This window comes from Sphaeramia orbicularis, chromosome 19 (assembly GCF_902148855.1).
Source record: "Sphaeramia orbicularis chromosome 19, fSphaOr1.1, whole genome shotgun sequence".
Lineage (NCBI taxonomy): Eukaryota > Metazoa > Chordata > Actinopteri > Kurtiformes > Apogonidae > Sphaeramia > Sphaeramia orbicularis.
The window spans coordinates 40,013,889-40,028,856 of NC_043975.1; the positions used below are offsets into that span (position 1 = coordinate 40,013,889).

A 14,968-nucleotide genomic window follows, 5' to 3' on the forward strand; every position below is an offset into this window, starting at 1 on the left:
TCAGTGTTCGTATGTCTGAACTGAAAAAATTTTGTATAAATAAATCTGTAGGGGGCGCTATGAGCCAAAATTCAATTTGTTCCATTGAATGGGTGTAGGCCTGCGAGATGTACCACTGAGTCAAATTTGAGCCAAATCGGTGTTCGCATGTCTGAACTGATGCAACTTTCGTGAAGGTAAATTTGTAGGGGGCGCTATTGTGTGAAATGGCATTTTCTTTTGATAAATGGGTGTAGGCCTGGGAGATTGACAACTGATTCAAATTTGAGCCAAATCGGTGTTCTTATGTCCGAATTGATGCAATTTTCGTGAAGGTAAATTTGTAGGGGGCGCTACTGAGCGAAATGGCATTTTCTTTTGATAAATGGGTGTAGGCCTGGGAGATTGACAACTGATTCAAATTTGAGCCAAATTGGTGTTCATATGTCTGAAGTGAAGTAATTTTTGTAAAAGTAAAATTGTAGGGGGCACTATAGATCCAAATTTCTAATTTTTCTGATAAATGGGTGTAGGCCTGAGAGATAGACGTCTGACTCAAATTTGAGCCAAATTGGTGTTCGTATGTCCGGACTGAAGCAATTTGAATAAAAAAATGTAAAAAAAACTTGTAGGGGGCACTGTAGTGCGAAATTTCAGTTTCTTTTGACAAGTAGGTGTAGGCCTGGGAGAAAGATGTCTGAGTCAAATTTGAGCCAAATCGATGTTCGTATGTCCGAACTGATGTCATTTTTGTAAATGTACATTTGTAGGGGGCGCTATAGTGCGAAATTTCAATTTCTTTTAATAAATCGGTGTAGGCCTGGGAGATGGACATCTGAGTCAAATTTGAGCAAAATTGGTGTTCGTATGTCTGAGCTGAAGAAATTTTTGTAATGGTAAATTCGCGAAGAAACTTTGCAAAGTTTGCGATGTCGTCACACAAAAACGGTGACACCGATCCTAAGAATTTGGCTAACTTTTGATGCCCCACTTCTCTAGATACTGTACACCGATTTTGAGCTCATTTGGCCAAATGGCCAAGGAGGAGATAGTTCAAATACGATGTCAGCGAAAACGCTGACTCACCATTTTGGAAATTTCAATCCAATATGGCTGACTAAGGGTTAGTTTAGGGGCGTGGCAATAATGATATTTTTTGTTTGTCTCCTCATGATGAATCTGTGTACCGATTTTCATGGCTCTACGACAAACTTTACGTTGGACGTGCTCCCATTGGCGTAATGCATTTCCACTTTTCAAGGGGGCACTGCAGCAACATTTCTTTACCGACATCTACGAAACGTATATGTAAATTCAATTTTGCACATTTCTGAAATTTGGGCAAAATTTGGTGAGTTTTCATAAATGTTTAGTGGGTCAAATTTGAGCTAAAAGCGCAGGAGAAAAATATGAATCTGAGCAAGAATATAGCCGTTTCTATGGCAACCACAGCAACCACATATTTTGCCTCATGTGAAAGCTCTCGAGCTCCCCCACATGTCTGTGGGTTCAGATGTCACGTGTCGTTCACTTACACACAAGTGACTGACCCCAAGTGGGCATGTCACATTGACTCCCATTCATTCTGAGCAGGTGTAAATATGCGATTTGTGCACGTCATGTACATCTCCGGAAAGGTCTCAGTGCCGTGAATGTGAATATGTGTGAGAGTGGAGACAGTGGCGAAAGGCGACCACGTCACTGGCGATTTCGTCCCCATGCGCCCACTGCAGACTCAATAGGCCCTGCGCCGGCTTTACTCGGCTCGGGCCTAATAATAAGAATCTGATTAAGAACAATATAGCCATTTCTATGGCAACCACGTATTTGGCCTTATTTGAAAGCTCTCGAGCTCCCCCACGTGTCTGTGGGGTCTGAGGTCACGTGTCGTGCACTTACACCCACGTGACTGACCCCGACTGGGCGTGTCCCATTGACTCCCATTCATTCAGAGCAGGTGTAAATATGCGACTTGTGCACATGTCATGTACATCTCCGGAAAGGTCTCAGTGCCGTGAATGTGAATATGTGTGAGAGTGGCGACAGTGGCGAAAGGCGACCGCGTCACTGGCGATTTCGGCCCCATGCGCCCACTGCAGACTCAATAGGCCCTGCGCCGGCTTTACTCGGCTCGGGCCTAATTAGAGCCGCAAGCAGCATCTAAAGGCCTTCGCCAGGGGCACGTCCAGTACAAACATGTTCATCATTCAGCAGGTGGCGCTCTAGCACCAAATTTTAATGTCTTCTGATGAATGGGTGTAGGCCTGGGAGATTGACAACTGACTCAAATTTGAGGTAAATATGTGTTCGTATGTACGAACTAAAGAAATTTTTGTATAAGTAAATTTGTAGGGGGGCTACTGCGTGAATTTTCAATATCTTCTGACAAATGGGTGTAGGCCTGGGAGATTGGACACTGATTCAAATTTGAGGCAAATAGGTGATCGTATGTCCAAACTGAACCAATTTTAGTAAAATTAAATTTTTAGGGGGCGCTATGGAGCCAAATTTCAAATTTTTCCAATGAATTGGTGTAGACTTGGGAGATAGAAAATTAACTCAAATTTGAGCCAAATCGGTGATCATATGTCCGAGCTAAAGCAATTTTTGTAAAGGTAACTTTGTTGGGGGCGCTATAGCGCAAATTTTAACTTTCTTCCAATAAATAAGAGTAGGCCTGGGAGATTGACAACTAATTCAAATTTGAGCCAAATTGGTGTTTGTATGTCCAAGCTGAAGCAATTTTTGTAAGGGTAACTTTGTAGGGGGCGCTATAGTGCAAAATTTCAATTTCTTCAAATAAATGGCTGTAGGCCTGGGAGATTGACAACTGATTCAAATTTGAGCCAAATCAGTGATTGTATGACCAAATTGAAGCAAGATTTGTAAAGGCACATTTCTGAGAAAACTTCACAGATTTTGCGACCTCCTTGCACAAAAATGATAAAACTGATCCCAAACATTCAGGTAAGTTTTGATGCCCCACTTGTCTAGATACTGTACACCAATTTTGAGCTCATTTGGTCAAATGCCCGAGGATGAGATAGTTAAAATACGACATCAGCCAAAACGCTGACTCAGCATTTTGGAAATTTCAATCCAATATGGCCGACTAAGGGTTGGTTTAGGAGCGTGGCCATAATATTTTTTGTTTGTCTCCTCGTGATGAACCTGTGTACCTATTTTCGTGGCTCTACGACAAACTCTACGTTGGACGCGCTCCCATTGGCATTTCCACTTTTCAAGGGGGCGCTGCCGCAGCATTTCTTTCCTGACATCTACGAAACCTATATGTAAATTCAATTTCTCGCATTTCTGAATTTCTTGCAAAATTTGGTGAGTTTTCGTAAATGTTCAAGGGGTCAAATTTGAGCTCAAAGCGAAGGAGAAGGAAAAATAAAAAATTAAAGCCGCAAGCGGCATCTAAAGGCCCTCGCCATGGGCACGTCTAGTACAAGTATGTCCATCATTCAGCAGGTGGTGCTCTAGCACCAAATTTTAATGTCTTCTGATGAATGGGTGTAGGCCTGGGAGATTGTAAATTGACTGAAATATGAGGTAAATCGGTGTTTGTATGTACGAACTAAAGACATTTTTGTATAAGTAAATCTTTAGGGGGCGCTATGCAGCCAAAATTCAATTTATTCCATTGAATGGGTGTAGGCCTGGGAGATGTACCACTGAGTCAAATTTGAGCCAAATCGGTGTTTGTATGTCTGAATTGATGCAATTTTTGTAAAGGTAAATTGTAGGGGGCGCTATTGTGTGAATTTTCAATGTCCTCTGACAAATGGGTGTAGGCCTGGGAGATTGGCAAATGATTCAAATTTGAAGGAGATAGGTGTTCGTATGTCTGAAGTGATGCAATTGTCGTGAAGGTAAATTGGTAGGGGGTGCTAATGAGCGAAATGGCATTTTCTTTTGATAAATGGGTGCAGGCCTGGTAGATTGACCAATGATTCAAATTTGAGTCAAATCGGTGTTCGTATGTCCAAACTGAAGGAAGTATCGTAAAGGTAAAGTTGTAGGGGGCGCTATAGCACCAAATTCCAATTTTTTCTGATAAATGGGTGTAGGTCTGGGACATAGACGTCCGAGTCAAATTTGAGCCAAATCGTTGTTCGTATGTCCAAACTGAAGCAATTTTAATAAAAAATTTTTTCAAAAAACTTGTAGGGAGCGCTGTAGTGCGAAATTTAAATTTCTTTTGACGAATAGGTGTAGGCCTGGGAGACAGATGTCTGAGTCAAATTTGAGCCAAATCGGTGTTCGTATGTCCAAACTGATGTCATTTTTGTAAATGTACATTTGTAGGGGGCGCTATAGTGCAAAATTTCAATTTCTTTGAAAAAATGGGTGTAGGCCTGGGAGATAGATGTCTGATTCAAATTTGAGCCAAATTGGTGTTCATATGTATGAGGTGAAGCAATTTTTGTAATGGTAAATTTTCGAAAAAACTTTGCAAAGTTTGCAACCTCGTTGCACAATAAGAGTGTCACCGATTCCAAAAATTCGGCTAACTTTTGATGCCCCAGTTCTCTAGATACTGTACACTAATTTTGAGCTCATTCGGCCAAATGCCCAAGGAGAGAATAGTTAAAATACGACGTCAGCGAAAACGCTGACTAAGCATTTTGGAAATTTCAATCCAATATGGCCGACTTCCGGTTGGTTTAGGGGCGTGGCCATAATAATATTTTTTGTTTGTCCCCTGATGATGAATCTGTGTACCAATTTTCGTGGCTCTACGACAAACTTTACATTGGACATGCTCCCATTGGCGTAATGTATTTCCACTTTTCAAGGGGGGCGCTGCCGCAACATTTCTTCACCAACATCTACAAAACCTATATGTAAATTCAATTTCACACACTTCTGAATTTTGGGCAAAATTTGGTGAGTTTTCGTAAATGTTAAAGGGGTCAAATTTGAACTCAAAGCGCAGAATAAGAAAATAAATAAATAAAAATAATTATAATATAATAATCTGAGCAAGAACAATATAGCCATTTCCGTGGCAACCACGTATTTGGCTTTATTTGAAAGCTCTCGAGCTCCCCCATGTCTGTGGGGTCAGAGGTCACGTGTCGTACACTTAGACACATGTGACTGGGCATGTCCCATTGACTCCCATTCATTCAGAGCAGGTGTAAATATGCGATTTGTGCACGTCATGTACATGTTTGGAAAGGTCTCAGTGCTGTGAATGTGAATATGTGTGAGAGTGGTGACAGTGGCGAAAGGCGACCGTGTCATTGGCGATTTCGTCCCCATGCGCCCACTGCAGACTCAACAGGCCCTGCGCCGGGTTTACTTGGCTCGGGCCTAATTAAAATAATAATTAAAGCCGCAAAAATATCATAAAATGTGATATGGTCTGCATCTAAGTCATCAGTATAGACAAACAGAATGTTCTTAACCTAATACTACACAAAACAATTTGAATATTTCATGTCTTTAGTGAACACACCAATTAAACACTTACAGTGCTGCTGAAAAAGTAAGTGAACCCTATAATTTAACAAATGGTTGAACCTCCTTTGGCAGCAAAAACTTTAAACAAGCATTTTTAGTAGCTGCTGATCAGTCCTTTACAATGTCCAGGGACATTACAGACCATTCTTCCTCACAACACGGCATCAGCTCAGGCATATTTTTAGAACGTCACATCTGAGAGATAAAACCCTAGACTGTACAAACATTTAATACTGAGACTTCAGTAGAATGGCATTATATTGCAAAGGTATTGAATTTAGGCAGCGGAGCATGTCTCACCTTTTTAAAGAGCGCTGAGGTATTGTCAGAGTAACCCTTCATGGCTGCAGGAGCTTCCAAACCATTTGCTACGAGAACAAGGCAAGACAATTTATTTGTATAGCACCATTCATACACAAGACAATTCAAAGTGCTTTACAAAGGCACAGAAACACATACAATTACATAGAACAATAGCAGAATAAAACCTGAAACAAAAGGAAAGTGCAGAAAAGATGCTTCACTATGGCGGAAACCACCACCCCTGGGGCTACCTGCCTCATTGTGAGCACAATTTGCTACTTGCGTCCCCAGGGACTTGAAGAATCCCAGAAGCTCAACCGGTTGTTAACAGCTTCTCTGCGAACAGTGGGTTAACCCTGCTGTCCTGGGCCTGAAAAACCCTGCACAAATTCTGAAACCCTGGCAGCGGCCCGAACTACCTGCTAGCACCTTTAAACCTGGTATACCACACACTTTGAAACCTGAGTGGCGGGCTCCATGCTGGCAGAAGCCACCACCCCTGGGGTGACCTGCTTAGTTGTGAGCGCAATTCAAATAATCAAAACGAACAGTGAAAGAAAATCTCAAAATTGAAATATTAAGTGTGAGAGAGTTTCAGATATTTTCTACATTTGTCTTTTTCAGTCTTTGTATTAAAGAGCTAAAGCATAGGCTTGCCTGGTGCTTTGATGGAGTGACCCACCCTGGTGGACCAGCCTGTTGGGTGAATGATAGGACTCCACATGTGACACCAGAAGTCAGGGATAGCATTCTCGGTAGCATCGCTTTGATCTGCATACACTAGTCGCAGACGGCCACCAATAATGGAGTCTACAAAGGCCACACGGGTCCGGCTCACAAATTTGGGATCGACCACCTCAACACGCATGCCGACTTTGAAAGGGTACTTCATGCTTTCAGCCAACTAGAAAAAATTAAAGAAAAGAGATGCTGAATATGTACATGTGGTGACATTTAACCATTTCTCATACTGTATAGTAGTAAAATTTGAATAATGGAAATCTAAAGTCAAGAAGAAAAAAAGGTAACCATAGTCAGAGATTGTAGGTTATCACCAGTTTTACCTTCAGGTAGAAGTCAACAGGTAAGGTGTGGGCGCCCACCAACCTCTTCATCAGATACTCTTTCCAGTCTGGAATGTTCTGGGTGACATCTACAGACACACATTAACTTGCTTAAGCTACACATATGCTTATCTAACTTCCAGGGGATCATAAAATACTTAGAGGGTACTTGTAGTGAACTTTCATTGCTAGCCATTTCAAAAGATCACGTAAAATACTAGTGGTTCCGTCAGGTAACTAACGTTATAGCCTACTGTCAAGTACACGCGACTACCAAGTCATTGCTCCGTCAGTCAGGCATGGTCAGCAAACTGTTGCCTCCTTCAAGGGTTGTTTCAGCCCTGGTAGTCAAGCAGAGTCATTGATTTGTCTGATTACCAGGGCTGTGATGGATTGGTCACTGACCCCATGCAGCAGACACCAGTCTAAGATGACACATTATTGGCCAGTACTGGATTGCGTCCCTAGGTCAATAACAGAGTGCAAAGCTTGCAGTTGCACAAACAAGCTCGAACACATGCTTTCCACAAAATCTCGCTGACTGACTGCTGCTTGTTTACTCGCACTCATCACCTGGGAACAACACAGGTAAGGCACTTTCAGCTAGCAATGGCTGCTCCCTATAGATTCTGCCCTCACCCATAATTCACATAATAAAAAGGTCCAGTATGGATGATTTATGGTGATTTTTTTTTTTGCTGAATTTGCACCTCTCGCTTATAAAAAAATCACAATTATTGTCTTAAGCATGACCAGTAAAGGTACACTTTAAGCACATCAGTATGTACTTTTTACTGGATGAATAACACATTCTTGTTGCATGCATGTTGTTGAGCTGTAAACAATCAAATGACTTGTAATGAAATCCATCAATACTAGTGCTGAAGTGCATACACAAATACATTTTTGTAATTTTACCACATCTAATTGGAGGTGTTCAGTCTATCTTTCCTTCAGTCAGATTCTGCCCAACCACCAGACTTTCATGGGGGCAGTAATTTTGTGCCATTAAAAAGATGCCTTAATCCAGTGGTTCTGTCTTTTTCTGTTGGGCCCCCCTTTGGAGGATCAAAAATCTCCAGGCCACCCTCAACCCCAACAACATTGTAACAGTGGTGCAATTTTAACTTTTATTGAAAGAAACATCAATATTGTAACAATACTTTTTGCTTTTACTTGAATAATTTGTTGTTCAAATTAAAAATAACTGATTTTTGCTTGAGCAATGCAAATGAACTCAACAAGACTGCTCCCTGAGACAATTTTTTTTCCAAATAAAAATAATAAATGTACAAATATCTTACAATTCTGACCATAAAGTTACTTCTGTATAGAACAACAAACAAATTTTGGTAACAAAGATGAACATTTTAACAATATCATTTGCTCCAATAAGCCCATTTACATTGCACATCTCAGAAAATTAAAGGGCAAACTGTACAAACCACGCAAAAACAGAAACATTGTACATTTTTCTTTTCCAGCAACATACTTGTCCATTCTCCAAACCTAAACTCTTTGTCTAGTCTTGTGACAGATCACCATGGCAGTAGATTTGTTTGTTGTACGTCCCTAAAATGAGTCCAGGGTGCTCCAATGCTAAAACATTGGTTCCACTTGCTACATTTTCTAACCTGAAGAGAAAAAAATAAACACCCAGGAGAAATCCCATGTCCCCCTGGCAAGCCTTTGCACCTCCCCCAGGGGGCCCTCCCAACAGTTTGAGAAACACTGTCAAATCTGTTGTTGTTAAAATCTGAAATAACATACTAACAAGTGAACAAGTAAGCAGAGTTTACCAATACCCCCACCCAGCCGCACAACACTTTGCCCCTCCAGGTCACTGATACCCTGCCTGGTCAGGCATTCATTTTGAATTATAAATTAAAGATAACTGTAAACTAGATGAAATTAAATTACTGTTCTTTGTGGGTAGATCAGTCAAATCAAGACATTATTCTACCTAAGTCTTAACTTGCAATCTGATCACACTTTGTCTGCTAAATAGGGTGAATAGTCTTCAAATTTCAGTTCAAATTTTCAAAGATTTGTCAAAAAAAAAAAAAAAAAAAAAATCAAAAAATTAAAATTCAGCCATCAAACTATGCACTGCCTGTCTCCAAGTTGTAAAGAAACCGTCTTTGAATTTGAAAGCATCGGGGAATAGCCTTTGAGAAATCAGTTAGACAAAAATCTCAGACAGAATTCCTGTTATTACTATATAATAGTATAGGTGTATAATAAAAACACCACAGTGACACAGTAATTCAGACTTGGGAATTGGTCTTTGTGTCAGTCAGTGGTAGGTTTAAGATAAAAATATTCTAAATATAGTGCACTCTTAAACAGATACTGATAGATAAGTGGGCCTTTCTCTGGGGTAAAACCAGTACACAAACTCAAATTAACTCTCTCAGAGCCTCATTTGGTTCTGTATAATTGTATTATGATTTTCTGTCATAGAGATATCCCCGAGACCACTATGAATTGTGATTTTGAATTAGGCCTTTTTCTGAATGGAGCATCTAAAATGTGGGATATACTGGTATTATTTCTGTTGTATATGGTTTCTTTGGACATGGACAGACACACCTACTGATAAACATTAAAAGGATCAAGATAAACTTACTTTATTATCCCCATAGGGAAATTCAGTCTGCATGTTGCCAATCCTAATACATACACACTGTACCTAGCATTAGCACATAGCATACATCGAGACCAGTGAGCTGCCACTGAAGGCAATCGAGGACCAACTGCAGAGCTTCATCAGCACTGTGGTCAAGGGAAAAGACAGGGGAATGAACCTACATGCAGGGTGCAAATTGTTGGGGGTGGTGGTGGGAATCAACCCCCCCTCTGGTTTTTACATCCCTACTTCTGCTGAATGAATTTCATACTCGGGGAGGGGGGGAGCAACCCCGGCAATGATTAAACATAGCATGAAAACCCTTGGCCTGCATTATCAGGCGCATTACTCTCCCCAGTGGCCTGACTTATCAGTGCATGGCAAAGTTTTTGGACAGATGGACGGACAGATGACCAGCTGATAATAATACCCTGCAGCCAGTGTGGCCAAGGGTAAAAACCAATTGAAAAAACAGGCAGGTTGTGAGCTTTCCTGAACATATAGCCTACATTGCTAGCACTAACTTTCACCTGAACCAAACTGTCAGCAGTCTCAGAATTCGCTAACATCCCCATGCACATAAATACACTATATATCTTACCTATCTCCCTCTGTATATATCAGTGTCTCTCTGTGTCTAGGTCTCTCTCTCTCTTACTCAAATGTAACTCAGTACGTGCGAGGTACGCACAGCAGGACGTATGTCTGCAGGCACCAATGTACATGTTCAACTGCATGGTCAACACATGAAGTCCGACATCAGAGCAAACTGTTTACTTAGTCTAATTAGCTGAATTATTTTGACAAGATGTGAAATCTTAATCGATTAGGTTTTATGTTATGTTTTACAGTCTGACAGAGTTGCCCGTTCGCCATAAATCCTCTACCATGTTCGCGTGATCGGCCCTTATCCATGGCCCTGAAACTTAATTACACCATATCCCACATCACGGGTGTGGCCGTCGCAGAAAATTAAATGCTTCATGTATTTTAGTTTGCATTAAAGATGAATGATAAACCATTCCTACCTACCATTAACTTAAAAAAAAGAATTAGGTCAGTTGATTGCTTGTTTTTTCATGATTTAAAAAAACACACACACAAAAAAAAACATCCACCTTCTGTTTTTTTGACAAATCACTCCCTGCCTACATTTACCTGTTTTTAATGGCGGGGGAAACCAGAACACCCAGAGGAAACATGCAAGGCACAGAGGGAACAAGCAAACTCAACACAGAAAGGCTTCGTTCCGACTAAATCCGGAACCTTCTTGCTGAGAGGCATAGGTGCAAAGCCACTATGTCGCTGTATCAACCCAATTTATTTGAAAATTATGACAGAGGATATTTAAACATATCTGTGCATATATCGAAAGGCTGAAACTTTCAAGGTGTTTGAATGAACAAAACTCACATGGCAGAATGTCTTCCACCAGTGGAGAACTTTGAAAAAATGCTATTTTAATCTGTGTATTCGTGGAATATTCATTTTTGTTTGTCATGTAAACAGCTTTTCAGGAATTTTCTCTTTTTCAGAATAAGGATAAAACCAGAATATTTTACACATGTAACCATAATCACAGTGAACTATTCTATGTTTTACTCCTGACCTTGTGGTGGAACTAGGAGCTTGCTCGTCATAGCACACCATCCAATCGGATGCAGCTCTCCTGAAACAAGGCTGCACCAGAAGTCTTTGCTGCTGTCATGCTCAAAGCCTTCATATCTCAAAAGGGCTTTGTATCCTGGGAATAAGAAGAACTTACAATCAGCGTGTTGTTTTTATAAAATGCCAGGTAAATATAAGGTAAACATCTACACTTTATCTCAGTAACGTCTTATCCACATAAGGTTCAATCCCTTTCCCAGTCTAATTAGGATGCAATCTGTACAATAAAATCATTAATGTTGTGCTTATCCAGACAAATTTGTAAGGTGTCACCATTATCAAAAGGTTCAAGGGACAGATATTGGTGCTTAAGTCCTTCAGTTGCATTAACTACTAAAGTAAATGTGGCCACTAAACTATTTTATCACATTATCATATTCAGTGAAATGACTAAAACTGAAATTAGGAGTGAAAAAAAACTACAACAATCAGTGGAACATGAACTAAATTTACTTGGTCTTCATTTTCCCCCTCAATTTGTGTTGGAATATAACACAAAGTTGATTAATTCCTGCATTCTTTCATCCTACCCACAACTAAAACTACAGCATAAACTGAACTAAACTGAAAATTGTAAATTTCTCAGAATAAAACTACAAGTAGCTTATATAACTAAAACTCAGTTGAAATCAAAAATCAATATTAAATAAGACTTAATCTTTTACCTCTTTATTTTTCCATTTTTAAAACGCATGCCATTTAACAAGGTGAGAGAAAAACGGTATCTCTATTCTCTGTATGTCCTGTACATTTAGTAAATTGACAATAAAGAATCTTTGAATCTGTCTTATTTTCTTCTGATAGTACAAGCAGTAACAGAAACAGGTACAGACCCGAGATCTGGATGACAGTGGCGATCCAGTAGACTTTACTGGGAAGGACCGCATTAGTGTTCAGGACCTCCACCTTTATCCCAACGGCGATATCATCCCACTGGGCACACAGAGGAGCCTGTAGTGGGACAGTCACATATACACTGAATATGAAGTATGGACATTTACATCTGGACTGTTTTAAGGTGCCTTTTAAGACCACGCACTAAGATGGGATTTAAAAGACACCATTTACAGTATGGCGCTCTTTCTCAATATGACTGTGTTTCACATTTCTTCAACATTTGGATTTTTTTGAGTAATTTAATGAGTAAGTATGATTGTTAAAGCAATGTAGTAGATTAATAATACATTCACATTTAAAATTGAATAGAAGATACCATAAAATAACAATTTTAATAGAACTGAATGAAATAAATTCTTTGATACTGTTAGATCAATTTATATGTACCTATATTTGGTACACTTTAAAACAAACTGTGGCTAACATTAAATGAACAGACAACTAATCTGTTTTATATCATTAATATTTTAATGTTGCAGCTTATCAATGCAATGCCAGCTTTAGATATTTTAGTTTGCATATCCCTGAGTAAATTATGTGTAATAATTGTTAAATAAGTATTGCATAGTAAAAGCATATCACGTAACAGCACAAATTGGAAAAACTCAAATACATATTTTTGCACAATTTAATAAATTAGAAGACAGTTCATGCTTTCATAGCAGTCTCACATTGCCAGCTCTATCTCTGTGTTGTGCCAGTGCGGATACGATCATTCTGAAACCAGGGAGGAAAAAAACAAACAAAATTAAAGCTGCAAGCAGCATTGGGCGGGACCTCACACTGGGCGATCCGCCTCCTGCGCGATCCGCCTCCCGTGACCGTCGACACCTCAGCTCCACTCACACCTCTCCGTCCCCATACCAGTTCCCACCCTTTAGTGTCCGTCCTCCTTATATCTGTACAGAACACCAGTGATCCTCTGCTGAAATCTGGGTCCAACTCAATCTGATACTCTGTGTGCAAGATATACACACTACTATACTTCTAAAAATGGCCGCTTATTTGTGAGGTCACCATAGCCACGCCCAACATTTGATCAAAAATGTAGGTGATAACTTTTGATCACACATGTGTGTAGGTAATTTTCACCAAGTTTGGTCCAAATTGGATGTAAACCCTAGGAGGAGATGATGAAAGTATGAGGGGTGGGATTCTTACAAAACCCCCTTCATTTCTATGGCACAGTTTTGGTGTTGTCATGGCAACACAATTGTCAACAGGGGTGTGTCCTCATTGGCTTTTTGGTTCAGTTTGGCATGAGGGATGTGTGTGCCAAATTTCTTTTGCCTATGTCAAAACATTTTTTTGACTTCCATTCAAAAACGATAGGAGGCGCCAGAGAGCCATGTTACGATCCAACTATATGAGTTCCATATCATTGTGTTCAGGTTGTCATTCCGCACAAATGTTACATTGGGTCCAACTAAATCTGACACTTTGTGTGTGAGATATACACACTTTTATACTTCTAAAAATGGCCGCTTCATTGTGAGGTCATCACAGCCACGCACAACATTTGATCAAAAATGTAGGTGATAACTTTTGATCACACATGTGTGTAGGTGATTTTCACCCAGTTTGGTCCAAATTGGATGTAAACCCTAGGAGGAGATGAAGAAAGTATGAGGGGTGGGATTTAAGAGGTCCACAGTTCCACCCAATATGGCCGACTTCCTGTTGGGTTTAGGGCGGGGCCATAATGTAACTTTTTACTTGTCCTACCATGGACTATGTCTGTACCAAGTTTCATCTTTCTACGTTGAAATTTTTTTTGGGTGGGTTCCCATCCGCGCAATGCATTTTCATATTTTGAGGGGGTGTGGCCAAGTCATTTTTCAAAATTTAGAAAATTCTTCTTTCTGGAAAATTCTACTTTTCCACAGTGTAATTTTCAGTCTGTGTACCATTAGTGGAACACAAAGAGTTTTTCAGCAATTGCATCCTTGTGGAAAAACCCCATTCATTTGAATGGCACAGTTTTGGTGTTGTCATGGCAACACGATTGTAAATAGTGGTGTGTCCTCATTGGCTTTTTGGTTCAGTTTGGCATGAGGGATGTGTGTGCCAAATTTCTTTTTTCCTATGTCAAAAAAATTTTTTCACTCCCATTCATAAACTGTAGGGGGCGTGAGAGAGCCATTTTACGATCCAACTATACGAGTGACATATCATCGTGTTCAGGTTGTCATTCCGCACAAATGTGACATTGGGTCCAACTCAATCTGACACTGTCTGTGCGAGATATACACACTTTTATACTTCTGAAAATGGCCGCTTCGTTGTGAGGTCATCACAGCCACGCCCATCATTTGATCAAAAATGTAGGTGATAACTTTTGATCACACATGTGTGTAGGGGATTTTTGCCAAGTTTGGTCCAAATTGGATGTAAACCCTAGGAGGAGATGAAGAAAGTATGAGGGGTGGGATTTAAGAGGTCCACAGTTCCACCCAAGATGGCCGACTTCCTGTTGGGTTTAGGGCGGGGCCATAATGCAATGTTTTACTTGTCCTACCATGGGCTATGTCTGTACCAAGTTTCAAGTTTGTACGATGAAAAAAATTTGGGGAGGGCTCCCATCCGCGTAATGTATTTTGATTTTTGAGTGGGCGCTACCGATTCATTTTGCGATATTTTTTCTTGGCAACTTTAAATTAGAAAATTTTTCGCCGGGCGTGAATTTTTGGTCAAATAAAATTGACTTTTCGTTAACGTTCAGGGGATCAAATTTGCATTCAAAGTGGCGAAAGTAAAATAATAAAAAAAAAAAAAATAACGGAACCATGCGATTTTAATAGGCCCTCGCCGACATGTATGTCTGGGCTCGGGCCTAATTAAAACTGCAAGCGGTGTTAAGGCCCTTGCCCTCCCATGCGACCGCCTCCCCACGCAACCGCTGAGGCCACCGACAGCGAGAGGACACTGTATCTTGGGCTCGATCCGGCATTCT

The 14,968-nt window shown here is 40.3% G+C and overlaps 1 protein-coding gene across 4 annotated transcripts in view; it reads right to left on the reverse strand.

Moving 5' to 3' along the window:
• l3mbtl2 (L3MBTL histone methyl-lysine binding protein 2) overlaps positions 1-14,968 on the reverse strand; it is a 49,132-nt gene that overhangs the window by 7,771 nt on the left and 26,393 nt on the right. For all 4 annotated transcript variants that reach the window (XM_030122433.1, XM_030122436.1, XM_030122435.1 and 1 more), the window contains 5 exons: positions 11,952-12,069; positions 11,060-11,194; positions 6,822-6,910; positions 6,415-6,661; positions 5,755-5,822 (listed from right to left, as the gene is read on the reverse strand). In XM_030122433.1, the coding sequence (XP_029978293.1) occupies positions 5,755-5,822; positions 6,415-6,661; positions 6,822-6,910; positions 11,060-11,194; positions 11,952-12,069 (657 nt within the window). The remainder of the gene's footprint in view (positions 1-5,754; positions 5,823-6,414; positions 6,662-6,821; positions 6,911-11,059; positions 11,195-11,951; positions 12,070-14,968) is intronic.